This window comes from Bos mutus, chromosome 8 (assembly GCF_027580195.1).
Source record: "Bos mutus isolate GX-2022 chromosome 8, NWIPB_WYAK_1.1, whole genome shotgun sequence".
NCBI lineage: Eukaryota > Metazoa > Chordata > Mammalia > Artiodactyla > Bovidae > Bos > Bos mutus.
The window spans coordinates 2,455,009-2,468,924 of record NC_091624.1 but is presented as its reverse complement, the minus strand read 5'-3'; the positions used below and the strand labels follow the sequence as shown (position 1 = coordinate 2,468,924).

Below are 13,916 nucleotides of genomic sequence, written 5' to 3'. Positions count from 1 at the left end.
GTTACTTACTAAAGCATAAGCTCTGTTCATCTTGTTTTTAGTATGTTGACGTTGATAAAGCCCCAGATGAAAGCCCTTACATTGGCAAGTCCAGATACAAGAGAAATATGTTCGCCACAGAGAGTTACATTGTGGATAATGCCCAGCCAGTTGAGATCAAGAGGATGGAGCCAGAGGAAGGGGAGCAACTTAGAAACGAGCATGTGAGCTTGAAAGCCCATATGCCACTGGACACGGAGCTGGAAGACAAAGAGAACAAAATAAGTACAGGTTAAAACAAGTTACTTTGAATACTTTAAATATGTAAAAAGACTGAATATATATGCTGATTTTTAAAATTCTTCTAGTTAAACATGATGAAGATATTTATTATGATGGCGTTTACATGAGAAGTTTAAAACAAAAGTAGTGATTCATTGAGCAGGTTATTTTTTAATCATTCCTGTTACAAGGGAGAATTATAATCTGACCAAAATTTGGCAACATGTCCAGGGGCTCCAAGAATGCTTAAATCTGGTTGTCGTGACAACAGATTCTTCTTACCATTGGACCTGCACATTCAAAAGCACATTTAGTAATGACTGAAGCAAGTATGGTTATTGATTCCTATACATGTTGCTAAAACCTGAAGCAGTGCTTTGGGTAAGCCAGCTTAGTGTACTCTTCCTAGGCTTGGGTCTAAGGCTGACTTCTCACTCTTCCTGACCTGTCCCACACTCTACCTCCCCAGTTGCCTCCCAAATCATGTTATTCAAGGAATCTTACCACTTCTTGGCAAGTCATAAAGAGAAAGAAATCAACCCAAGGGGACACTTAGAGACCTTCCAAATGGCAGACTTTGAATGCACTTACCCACTTAGCTGTATGCATATGAAGGAATTAGAAAGCAGTCTTGAGTTCATGCATCTATCTCACTGGTAATCATGGCCCATTGTGGGGATCTCAGTCAGTGAGATTAGTGGTCCATCTTCCCTTGGTTGGCAGCTAAATGGAAAAACTCAGAAGGCCTATAGAGGTTGACCTGGAGATAGGAAAAAAGGGCTGGCTGTCCATGTCTGCATATACTATATTCAAGGCTCTGGAAGGGAAAAGCAAAACTAAATCAGATATATGTACTGACTAGCTTCAAGGGGCTCATAGTTTTACAGGAGATGGGGAAGGAGGAAGCGAGAGATAAATTAGAAATTTGAGGTAGAAAATCATTGATTTGTAAGTGCATATTTTCAAGTAAAATCCTTAGTCTCTCAAAGGTTCCTTAATTTTGGGACTATCAAGTAATGCCCCTTTTATGTTAATAATTTTACAGGTAAATGGATCAGTTATAGCTCTATGTCATATTATGAAACTATTCTATAGATTAATAGAGAGGAAAACCATCATAAGCAATTACTTTTTTATTCATGTGATGTATAATTACAGAATTGGGGTAGGGGAAGTTATTGCTAAGAAAAAGGTAGAAATTTGAGAATTAAATATTTTTCTTGTGTGTGTCTGTGTGCGTGGTTTTTAAATTTGTAGCACAAGCTCGACTATCAGAACTGCATGATGAAATAGAAAAGGCAGAACAACAAATTTTAAGAGCCACTGAAGAATTCAAACAACGGGAAGAAGCTGCACAACTTCAAAAGGTGGGTAAAAGCAAAGCTGTATCGCTAAGAGGGAGTGCCGTACAACTTCAAAAGGTGGGTAAAAGCAAAGCTGTACCGCTAAGAGGGAGTGCCGTACAACTTCAAAAGGTGGGTAAAAGCAAAGCTGTATGAAATGGGGGTGCCGTTCCCAAAGCTGTATAATGTGTGAAGACTGTCTTCAAACAATGAAATCTCTTCAAATCAAAAGTGAAGACTGTCTTCAAACAGTCTTTAAATCGGTGCTGCCTATTTAATTGTGGAATAACAAATTTCGAGTCAGACATGGTTCTAGCATTGTCCAGTTTCATTTCCTACCATTCAGGATGACATCCTATTAACATTTTATAGAGTGTACAGGTTTACATTACTTTTACATAAAAAAGATACATTCCATTTACTCTATTATGAAAGTGTCTAATTTATTAAGGGAAGCTGCTTCCTAATATCTTTCTTAATTTAATTAAACAGTCCCCACCATTAAGATCCTGGGACCTAGATTAAGAGCCAGAAGACATCTCTGTAATAACATTATTAAACACAGATAGCAAAAATATAAGTGATATAAAATGCAGTATATAAAAAGATGATGTTTATAAAGAAGTAAACAGCTCAAAACCTGTGACGTAGTTGAATAGGAAGAAAGTTCAAAAAAGGAAGTATTCTGACATTTTAGTTTTTAAGTATGTAAAAGGTTTTAATTATTTGCAACTTCTAAAAATCAGTATTTCAAAATTATGATGGTAACTGTATTCACACCATAGTAAGTAGAAAAGAACATGAAGTCCAAGTTACATATTCTTTTAAAAAGATGCCCTCTGTTGCTACTTCCAGATTGTTGAGTAACCAGAAACTGAGTTGGGTTTGTGTGGCAGTTACTGACTGGCTGCGCCCTGAGTAATGAACAGCTGTGTTCCCCCCACAGGGACAGGAAGTAGGCAACAGATAGTAAAAATGAGTTTAGAAGACATGTGTAGATAAACAGCACAGGTTGTAGGGAGGGAAAAATGAAAATTAGGAGAAACGATTAAAGTTTGTAGAGTGTGGCAGCCCACAGAGGCCTCACTGAGGGGGCGATACTTAGGCTGAGAAAGGATGACAGGTAGCCAGCGAGGCCTTCCAGGCAGAGGTGACAGAGTGTGCAAAAGGCTTTAGACTGAAGAGTCCTCTGCAGAGTGAGGGAGAGTGCAGTGGCAGATGAGGTTAAAGCTCATGCCAGGCATCATAGACCACTTTAAGGGGTACAAGTTTTATCCTGAATGGAATAGGAAACCTGTGAGGGACTTTAGGTGGTAGAGTGGCTGATCTTATTTGTATTTTTATAAGGTCACTCTCCTACTTGATGAAAGTGAAGCGGGCTGAGAGAGGTGGGAAGAATGGAGGTGTGTACATTGGTTTGGAGGCTGTTGTCTAGTACAGGCAAGGTACGATAACGGCTCGGACTACAAAGGTGATGGTAGTCATGGAGAGAAAGGAGATTAGGTGAAAATCTGGCAGGAGAAATGATGGGATGAGGCGGACGGAGCTGTCAAGAATAGTTTATAAGAATTTACAATTTATAAGAATAATTAAATAATGTTTTAAAACAGCACTGGCCAAAGCTTTATATAGATAAATTGATAGAAGTAAAAAATGTACAAAATATTTAATAGATCCTTATAAAATGTACTTAGGAAAAAAATAGCTATTTTGTGAGTTATTTAAATATTTTTAAAATATTTATATTTTTAAATATAATAAGGCCTTATAATAAAGGCTTTTCATTACACTGTCAGTTAGTTTTATATTCTAATACAAGGGTAAGTGTTGTATAAAGTCAACTACCATTAAGGCTATGGTTATTATTATTAATAATTTATGTTATTTGTACTAGAATGAAAAATTTCATTACTACCTGCATTTATTTTTTCATATGCTCTTATAAAATAAACATTTTTACATGTAATAAAGATAAAAGTATACGATATCGTGGATTGCCTAGATAACTCTTACATTTTACTTTTACTAAAAAAATCTGGCAGAGCATACGATTATACTTTTTAAAATTGTACTAGTTGTTTTCCGTAAATTTGAAAATCAGCGTTTCTGTCCTTTGCTAATTATGTATTGGGGTGTGGGGGGAACTAGATTTCAGAAGCAGAGAAAGACTTTCTTCTCAAGCAGCTGAGTGGCAGGATACAGCTTCTAAATAAATTACGCCAGGAAGCTCTTGATCTAGAAGTGCAGATGGAAAAGCAAAGAGGAGAAATGGCTGAAAAGCAGGAGGAGATCAAGGACCTCCAAAGAGTTATTGATAGTCTGGATTCCAAAGACCCAAAACATGTAAGTAAATGAAGAGAGCTCTGGCTTGTTCTGTGGGAGTGAGAATATCATTTTTCTGTTAATAGATATTATGTCTCATCATTTTTGGCCTCAGAGTCCTTTCTGAAGACCTCTTGCTTTGGTGCACAAATGTGAGCGACGTGTTTATGTGTTTGTGTATATAACGTGTGTATATACATATTGTTTGTTGTTTGTATTTAGTCACTAAGTCATATCCGACTGCTGCGCGACCCAGCTGTAACCTGCCAGGCTCCTCTGGGATTTCCCAGGCAAGAATACTGGAATGGGTTGCCATTTTCTTCTCCGGGGAATCTTCCCAATGCAGAGATCGAACCTGATCTCCTGCACTGCAGGCGGATATTTTACCACTGAGACACTGGGAAGCCCACATGATAAATTAGAGACTTTAAATAATATATAATATGGCCTATAATATCTTCCCTTATCACATTTATTTGCTCAAAAGTCGACCACCCCATGTAAGGCCCCTGAGGACAGGAACTGTATCCCCGGGGCCAATCCTATGTTTAGAATGATTGCATTAAGGAAAATAGCCTCGAACAGGCGTATAGGTACTACCCAAAGCTCCTTTTCTCCCTGTTTGACTTCTGTGACCTATGAGTATAATTAGACCCTGCTGCTGCTAAGTCACTTCAGTCGTGTCCGACACTGTGCGACCCCATAGACGGCAGCCCACCAGGCTCCCCCGTCTCTGGGATTCTCCAGGCAAGAGCACTGGAGTGGGGTGCCATCACCTTCTCCGAATTAGACACTAGATTGTCTATTGCTTTCAACAGACACCTGAGATGGTCTTGGCATACAGGGAGTCTAATACACACTGGATGTCTGTAAAGCATTACATATAGAAAGAGGTTAAATGACAAGTAGGAAAGGCATGCAAGTTTGGAAGGTAGTCAAGATCAATGTGTTAGTGGAGATGAAGCCTGCAGGCCGGATTTTAAGACTCCTGAAGTTTAGTTCTAGGGTTGTAGCTTTAGTCTGAGTACCAGAGGATGTCTCTTTTTAATTCATTTATCCAGAAGGAGCATCTTTTTTCTAGTTTGCACAAAGTTACCTTATTGGCTAGTGTCTGGCACCCCATTTTATTGCTGCAGAATGTGAACATTTTAGCAAGAGGGAAAGAATCAAGCATGGTATTGTGCATATTTTTCTGCAGATATAGACTAACTTTTATTATCTAATCAGATGAAGTATTTTTCTGAATTGCAAATAGAATTTAAAAGTAAAAGCTTGAGAGATCAGAAAGCAGTAAGTGAGATATGATGAGAAACATGTATTAAGTGACAATGATGTGTCTTGCATTGGACTTGGGTTTAGGCATATACTGTGAGGAACTTTATTTTATTACAGCATCCAAATGAGATTGGTGACTTTTTAACTTGCATAAGATTAAAAAAAGGGGGGGGGGGACTTCCCTAGCTGCTCAGTGAATAAAAAAAAATCTGCCTGCTAATGCAGGCAATGTGGGTTCCATGCCTGGGTCGGGAAGATCCCTAGAGAAGGAAATGGCAACCCACTCCAGTATTCTTGCCTGGAAAATTCCACGGACAGAGGAGTCTGGCAGGCTACATACAGTCCATGGGGTCACAAAAGAATCAGACTCAACTTAGTGACTGAATAACAACAAATAAGATAAAAATATGATTTAGAAAGATTAAATGATTTCCCAAGTCTCCCTTTTAGGAAGAGGCAGCCCATGCTTATGCTATTAGATGACTTTCTGCTCACAAAGGAGTTACAAATCTAAAGAGATTAATTACTTTTAAAATTAGCTCAGTGCCAAGCCTAATCAAGTTTTCAACAAACGTAAGCATTTAACTAGTTTTCAGAAACAAAAGATACTATGTGAAAATCAAATCCCCTTTTAGTTAGAGAAAACGCTTCACAGCTAGCTAGAAGCAGAAGTATCAGAGGAACAAGGGACAAACGGAATGAGGGGAGATTTGTATCCCTGTTCACTATCTAGCTATGCCCTGTGGAAGCAAAAGGTACCGGTACCCCTAGAGGGAATCCGCCTGTAGTAATCTGTTGCAGAGGTTTTCGTGATTGGCCTGGGGCAGCTTCCTGTGTTGTGATTTAAAGCGTGGAGGGTGGGGCCTGCTTGCAGAGGCTGCTTGCGATTGGACGGGCTGGGTTGCCGCTCAGTCTCCGCCAGGAATGTGGTTTGAAGTGCTGGGAGGTTAGAGGCTCCGAGGCGCTTACAAAAATGTGGCTGTCAGAGAGGGAAGTGCACATGAGTTTCAAGGCAACATTAGAAAGCGTTCCGCTCACAGCTTCTCTGTTCTCAACGGCTCAGTTTTAACAGGACACATTCTAAGTTAAGGTATGATTATTTTCTCTCTCTCTGTACAAAGGACTTAGGAGGAGGAGTCAGAGATGTAAGTTCCTGTTTTTACAATACCTCTATTGTGAGCTCCACCATAGTGAAAATCGCTGAATATGCTTTTGCTCCCAGGTGTTTAATGCAGATCATTGACGTATTGAACTAATTTTTTGTCCTGCATGTAGAGATTTCAGTAGAAGTTTTAATGGTGAATTTTTAAGATTTGTTGATACAGATATGAGGGCAGAAGATTTTAAAAATTCACTCTGAGCCACAAAAATCCTAAATTTACTTAGAATTTAAGCTTTTATCTTTAGTTACCTTTTGAGAAAGATTTCAGGGAGAGTAGGAGGAGTTTTGAAAATCCCACTGAGTCAAGCTGGCTCTCATCTGTTCTTCAGAAATGAGGGGACTTTCTTGTCTTTGGAGGCAACAGCGTGTAAAATTGGGGACTGTTGTCTTGTAGTCAGATTACAGTCTTAGACTTGAGAAGAATGGAGTTTGTTACTCAGATGGATATAGTTCTTTCTCCTGATAACTTTCTCTTGAGTTATTTTTGTTCTGTTCCTCTGGTCCTTTGGGGGCAAGCTAGAGCTGTGCGGGTGTGAGTGGGAGGACACAGGTTCTCTGGGGAATTGTTTTGTCTCCACATGAACAGTTGCCTGAGGAGACCTGGGCGAGTCATGTGGTGGACCTGAGACTCAGTTCTCATGCGTGAAAGAGAGTTAGACTAGATCATTGGTTCTCAGTTTTTTATCCCAGCACACCTGAGAAATACAATCCAATCCTTTCAGTTAACAGTAGCTCCCTAAAGCAATGACTGTCAAGGTACATGTGGGTGTGTGAAAGCTCTTTTTGTACCAGGAATATATGTAGTGGATGGAGGAGAAGGGAGTGCCTCCATAGGGTCCTCCATCTTGAGGATCACTGGCTTAAATGGTCTTTGAGGCCTCTCTCAACTCCCAGTTTATAGAACTTAAAAGCAAAATGTTTCTTTGTATAAAGAATTGAAAATAAAATTGAATTCTAAGGAAGTATTTATTCCATGTCTCTATCTCCCCCAAAATATTATAAAAACATTACTTTGCCGACAAAGATCCATCTGGTCAAAGCTATGGTTTTTCCTGTAGTCATGTATGGATGTGAGAGTTGGACCATAAAGAACACTGAGTGCCAAAGAATTGATGCTTTTGAACTATGGAGTTGGAGAAGACTCTTGAGAGTCCCTTCAACTTCAAGGAGATCAAACCAGTCAATCCTAAAGGAAATCAGTCCTGAATATTCATTGGAAGGACTGATGCTGAAGCTGAAGCTCCAGTACTTTGGCCACCTGATGCAAAGAGCTGATTTGTTGGAAAAGACCTTGATGCTGGGAAAGATTAAAGACAGGAGGAGAAGGGACGACAGAGAACAAGATGGTTGGCATCACTGACTCAATGGACATGAGTCTGAGCAAGCTCCAGGGGTTGGTGATGGACAGGGAGGCCTGGCGTGCTGCAGTCCATGGGGTCGCAAAGAAAAGTGCTCATGTGGAAACAACACAGTGTCTGACACAAAACAGATGCAAACTGTTACATTTTCTTTTCCATTCTTCCTTAGAAATGTTATTAAGGGTTATTATCTTTATAAACATTCAAAGAATTTTGATTTTTTTTTTTCAATTTAGTGCCATATGAAGGCTCAGAAAAGGGGTAAAGAACAACAGTTTGACATTATGAACAAGCAATACAAACAGCTTGAGAGCCGTTTGGACGAGATACTTTCTAGAATTGCTAAAGAAACTGAAGAGATTAAGGACCTTGAACAACAGCTTACTGAAGGTGAGAATTCTAAGCATGATTTGAGGTGTACCGGTTTCAGTGTTAGTAAAAGACAAATGACAGGCGTTAATCCACATATTAGCTGAATATGCTTCAGCTGTTAGTGCTAGTATTTAATAGGGAAATACTTACAGAGTTCTCAAAAATGTTTAATAAAGGTAAACATTTTTATTTTGGTTTTCTTGGGTTGATGTCCTCCTGAGTCAGGTCACTATGGCAGGAAGTCCGTACGTGATCATGATAAACACTGGCACGTGATTGTCTTCTTCTAAGGTATAAAATCCTTGTCACTTATCCCTGCTATCAAGCACTCAGTGTCTGGTTATAAGGAGAGTGCAGAAAGAATTTTTGAATCTATTTTTGCAATGCAAATTTAAATTGTGACATTGCCAAAATAGAGGAAGAGGAAGATACTAGACCGTAGTGATAAGAACCTTGGCTTGGTGTAAAAAGATCCCAGTCCTTGTTTTGCCATTATCAGCTGTGTGACCTGGGACAAGTTATTTTTGTCGTGATCATTAGTTTTGGAGAGGATTATATGAGAAAGTGTTCATAAAGTGCCTGGACATAGTAGGTACCCAGTATGTGATTGGTGGTTGTTTTCTGAAGTCTTCAGGTTATAGGTTAATGTTGCTCATCTTGGATTTGACTTGGTTTTGTTTCATGTGTCCAGTAGTAAGATCTCAGTTTTGTTGCACATTCTTCATTATTTTATTTGGAAATTACTACTTTAAACTTTTTACAGCATGAATTAAGCATTTCATAAGCAATGCCAATGACTACACTATTTTTATTGTATACATGCTTGATAGTCCTGTTCCATGGGTAGTAGGGGGAAGCTGTTACTGTATCTTAAATATGAAAACTAAGATAGTAGGAAATAATTGGAAGCTTAGAATTTCATTCTTAGCTAGTAACAAATAGCTAAGGAGTCTAAATGCAGTAATAATATATCCTGAAAGCATTTTCTTGTGTACATCATCACCTTCCCTTTCTCTGTCTTGCTTAGGCCAGATAGCAGCAAATGAAGCCCTGAAGAAGGACTTAGAAGGCGTCATCAGTGGGCTGCAGGAATACCTGGGGACTGTGAAGGGCCAGGCCGCGCAGGCCCAGAACGAGTGCAGAAGGCTGCAGGATGAGAAAGAGGCGCTGCTGCAGAGGTTGGCCGAGGTCCAGCAGGAAAGGGACCAGCTGGAAATAGTCGCCTTAGATGCAGAAAATATGAGGAAGGTGTGCTTCGCTTCTTCTTGTCTGTTCTTAGCCTCAGAAGTAGGCGGTGTCCAGATGAAGTTAGTTAAGGGCGTTAGCGACACTGCAGTTGTGAGTGACAGAGGTGGCAGTGGCTGTGCAGGGCTTTGGGCTTTTTTCCCCTTGTGATATGCTTGGAGTCATTTTTTTTTTTACTTTACTAAGAAAAGGAAGATTATTTTAGCAGAATTTCTATCCCTGCAAAGTACTGTGTTCAAATAACTTGAAAGGATAAGAAAGTGTAGCTTTTATAATTACTATATTAGATGTTCATATTTTATTATTTGTGCAGCAAAATTAAGTACAACATAATTTTTCTTATCCTTGTTATTGCTTCGTAATGTTAGTGTTGTTTTACAGACAACAAGGCGGGCACAGCGTTGTAAATTAAACCCGTCCGCTCTTGCTTTGCTGACATTCATCCAGAGATTTCGTTTGCTTTGTTATTGCTTCGTAATGTTAGTGTTGTTTTACAGATAACAAGGCGGGCACAGCGTTGTAAATTAAACCCCTCCACGCTTGGTTTGCTGACGTTCATCCAGAGATTTCGTTTGCTTTGTCTTAGTTGTTCGGCAGACTTCATGCTGCAAGAGAAGCCAGGTTCCCAGACCTCACCCCAGTAGGGATGTCTTTGGAAATTTGAATTAATGTGTTTTAATGTTATGAAATTTATCAGGCATATAAGAATATCAAAAATATTTAGCACCATGTACCAACAACTCAGCTTAAAAAATAAAACATACAGACATCCTTGAAGCCCTCTGTGTACTGCCTCCTAGAAGTAACGAAACCCTGAGTATGGTTATTATTTCCCTCTATATCTCTTCTTTTATTTTATGTGTGGCCATCTATAAAAATATGTAGTATTGTTTTGCATAGTTTTAGGATTTATATAAAAAGCACATCGTGTATTCTTTGGCCACTTCCTGTCTTCCTTCATGTTTATGTTTTTGAGAATTGTGCACATTGATGCATTTAGAGCTCTACTTTATTTTTTTTGATATATGTAACATCCCATTGTCTGTGCATACCGCAGAATTTATTGCTTATTCATCCTCTTCTTGGGGGATATTGAGATGGTTTCTAGTCTTTCGCTATTATGATACTGAGAGTGACATTCTTACATATATCCAGAGCATGGGGACTGTGCTCACAGGGGGCTGTGGGTCAAAGTGTGTGTGCCTCCCCCAGTTCACTAGACATTATCATATTACTGTCTGTAGTCATTCTGTGAACTTCTGTTCCCACCAGCAGTGTGAAGGCTACCATTACACCACATCCTTGCCATGACCTTATAGTTATCTAACTTTTATTTTGTAAGCCTTAATTTTGAAATAATTTCAAGCATACAGGAGAGTTGCAAGAATCACTCAGTGTAATTTCCATTCAGAGTCACCGATTAATACTTTACCACATTTGCTTTATCTCATATTTAATTTTACATGATTTTATGTACATTTTTATATTAATTTTTTTCCTAATCATGTTAGAATTAGTTGTAGGCAATCATGGTCTTTAGCTTTGAAATACTTCAGCATGTCTTTCCTAAGAACAAGGACATTTTCTAACATAAGCACAGAATAAGGATCAAATTCAGGAAATATAATATTTTGCCAGACTTAGTGTTTGCCAATCTGCTAGGTTTGAAATGATCTTTGTATTTTTTTACGTTTACAGGACAGTTGAAAGAAGAGTTCATTGAGCTTCTGTGTGTTCTCCTAAATTAAACAAATAGTTTACCATATATATATATATATATTTTGCTGGGTCATTTGAAAGTTGCAGGTGTTAAGACATCATCCCTTTAGTCCACATCTCTTTAAAACGAGGCTATTTTCTTCCATCACTATGATACCATTATTACACCTAGAAAATCAGCAGCAGTTCCTTAATACTGTTTAATATCTGAGCCATTTTTTCTGTTGTTTATAGCTTGTGTGTGTGTGTGTAGAATCCAGCTAGTGGTTCTGAATGGCACCCCAGCGTCTAGATTCGTCTGATTGTTTCCTCACGCGTGGTTCAGCTTGTTCCTCTATGTTCTGTGCAAAATACTGTCTTGTTTTAACTACACTTCCCCCGAATTACTGCAGAAGTTAAGTACTTTTCATCTGTTTATTTGCCGTTCAGTTTTTGTCTTCAGTGAATTCCCTCTTCATATTCCTTGCCCATTTTTTTCTGTTGGATTGTCTGTCTTTTTCTTAATGATTTGTAGAAACTCTTTATATATTCTGGATATGAATTCTCTGTTGGTTGTGTGTAGCGTCTGCATCCCAGACAAGCGACCCCGGTGATTCAGATGCAGGGTGGTCTTTAATCACCCGCTGAGAAACTCTTCTAAGAAGTTCTCATCACAAGGTTCTCCTTTGTAATCCAGAGTAGTTTGGTCTAATTCTTCAAGATCCCAAATAAATAGATGAAAATTATAATGTTTAATCATAAAAAAATGGCCTAAAGTGGTCAGAACTGTGGCGTGCTAATCAGTGTGTACTACACGTGTCGACATGCGTTTACATTTCTCCATCATCCTTAATATTAGAGCGTGCTCGTCCCATTTCGCCCTCTGGTCAGTGAACATACTATGGTTTAATAGAAAGTCTGGGCTTTGGAGTCAGAATCCCAGTGCATATTCTGACTCATCGTTTTTTTAGCTGCACAGCCCGGTGCTGTTTACCTCGATGTTCATTCTCCACTTCCTCATCTGTAAATCGGGGATAATACTTTGCCTTACATAGTTACTCTGAGGGTATAGTGAAATAACGAATGTGAAAATGTTTATTCCCGTGTCTGAAGGAAAATAGGCCTTAAATTTTATCCTCTTTTTTTTTTCTTCTTATGAATACATAAGACTCGTTTAAAGGATCACACATCTGGTTACTCTGAAAAACACGTTGTAGCTTGCTGATTTTTCTGATGACAGTCAGGGTTTTGTTTTCCAACCTGGATTCACACAGCCTGCGGCCTCCTCATATGGCTGGTGAATGCTCTCTGTGCCTGGGCAGCAGTGGCTGGCCAGCATTTGGTTTAAGTGCTCGGGTTACTTATAATGACTTGCAGATGCTTCAGCAGCACAATGAGGGTTCTGTACTTAAACATACACTGAATCTTTGCAGGAGCTTGCAGAGCTAGAAAGCGCCCTTGCAGAGCAGCATGAGGTGAACGCGTCCCTGCAGCAGACCCACGGAGACCTCAGTGCCTACGAGGCTGAGTTAGAGGCGCAGCTGAGGATGAGGGATGCCGAAGCCAGCCAGCTCAAAAAAGAGCTGGGAGAACTAGCAAGGCTCAGCCAGGTGAGTAAGAGCAGAAGCCGTGTAGAAACCAAGTAGCCTGGGCCTAACATAACAGCTTTCCTTTCATTTACTCTAATATTAAACACTTTTTAAGCCCATGTGGACTGATGGGCTTCCCCAGTGGCTCAGTGGTAAAGTATCCACCCACAATGCAGGAGATGCAGGTTTGATCAAGCCCTGGGTTGAGAAGATCCCCTGGAGATGGAAGTGGCAACCCACTCCAGTGTTCTTGCCTGAGAAATCCTATAGACAGAGGACCCTGGCAGGCTACAGTCCATGGGGTCGCAGAAGAGTCAAACACAAGTTAGCAACTGAACAACAGTGTGAAGTGATGAGAAGAGCACATGTTTGGAGTCAGACGGTCCAAGCCTATGTATGACCCCTGTGTGAACATGGGCAAGTCACTTCATGGCTCTGCGCTTCTGACAAATACTGACCTCTTCTGTCATGTGGATTATGGTGAGGATAAGTGAGACAATGGACAGGAAGCACTGACAGTTGGTGATCAGTAAATTCTAGTTTTTCTTTCTCAAACCAGCTCCAAGAGACCTCTTTTAAGTTGATATTACATTTTACTGTGCTGCTTTCTGTTTTGTTTGGGTGAAACATCTGCTAGTTTAAATTATACCTTGAAAATTAGATAAATATTTATTCATCCAATAAACACTTATTGATTGGCCATTAAAGACCAGATGCCCTGGTTGCTGCAGAGAGCAGCACAGCCGTGGTTACACTGTCCTTGTGAAGCTGACAGTCCGGTAGGTGAAACAGGTGTTAGAGGGGGAAAGGGGCAGGGCCCTGTGCTAGGGGAGCGGTGGTCAGGGAAACTGCCCGTGGTGATGGCGTTTCAGCCGAGACTTGGAAGGTGACTGGGTTTGGCCCTGCAGAGAGTGCAGGGGTGAGATGAGCAGAGGTTAGGGGTGTGCTCTCGGCAGAGAGGCGAGGAGAGAGGGCATAGTGCATTTGAAACGCTGAAAGTATGCCTCCAGTATGCCAGGGACGAGGAGACGAGTAGGGAGTGAGAGTGAGAAATCAGGGCAGAGAGGCAGACGGTGACCAGTTATAGTATATTCTTGATCTCATTAAAATACAGTTTTGTTTAGCTTTTAGACAAATGGGTTGCATTTTCCACCAGGAGGCCCACTCAGACCTTCCACTGTATCTGCTGAAAATCTGGGTTCAGGACTCTGATTTTCCTTTAACTTGTGCTCAAAGCATTTTATCCTGCGTGTGAAAGCATCTGTTTAGACCGTCCGTCTCTCCTGCTAGA

At 40.0% G+C, this 13,916-nt stretch overlaps 1 protein-coding gene across 9 annotated transcripts in view; it reads left to right on the top strand.

Annotated features, from left to right (window-relative positions):
* The window catches only part of CNTRL (centriolin), an 89,785-nt gene that overhangs the window by 28,605 nt on the left and 47,264 nt on the right, over window positions 1-13,916 (top strand). For 8 of the 9 annotated variants that reach the window (XR_011465021.1, XM_070374978.1, XM_070374980.1 and 5 more), the window contains exons 9-14: window positions 42-270; window positions 1,519-1,628; window positions 3,753-3,947; window positions 7,958-8,111; window positions 9,121-9,341; window positions 12,470-12,646. Coding sequence is in view for 8 of the 9 variants with exons in the window: in XM_070374978.1 (XP_070231079.1) it covers window positions 42-270; window positions 1,519-1,628; window positions 3,753-3,947; window positions 7,958-8,111; window positions 9,121-9,341; window positions 12,470-12,646 (1,086 nt within the window). In the remaining variant the exon portion in view is untranslated. Of the gene's footprint in view, window positions 1-41; window positions 271-1,518; window positions 1,629-3,752; window positions 3,948-6,119; window positions 6,292-7,957; window positions 8,112-9,120; window positions 9,342-12,469; window positions 12,647-13,916 lie in introns of those variants that run through there. The other variant, XM_070374984.1, reaches the window with a different exon arrangement.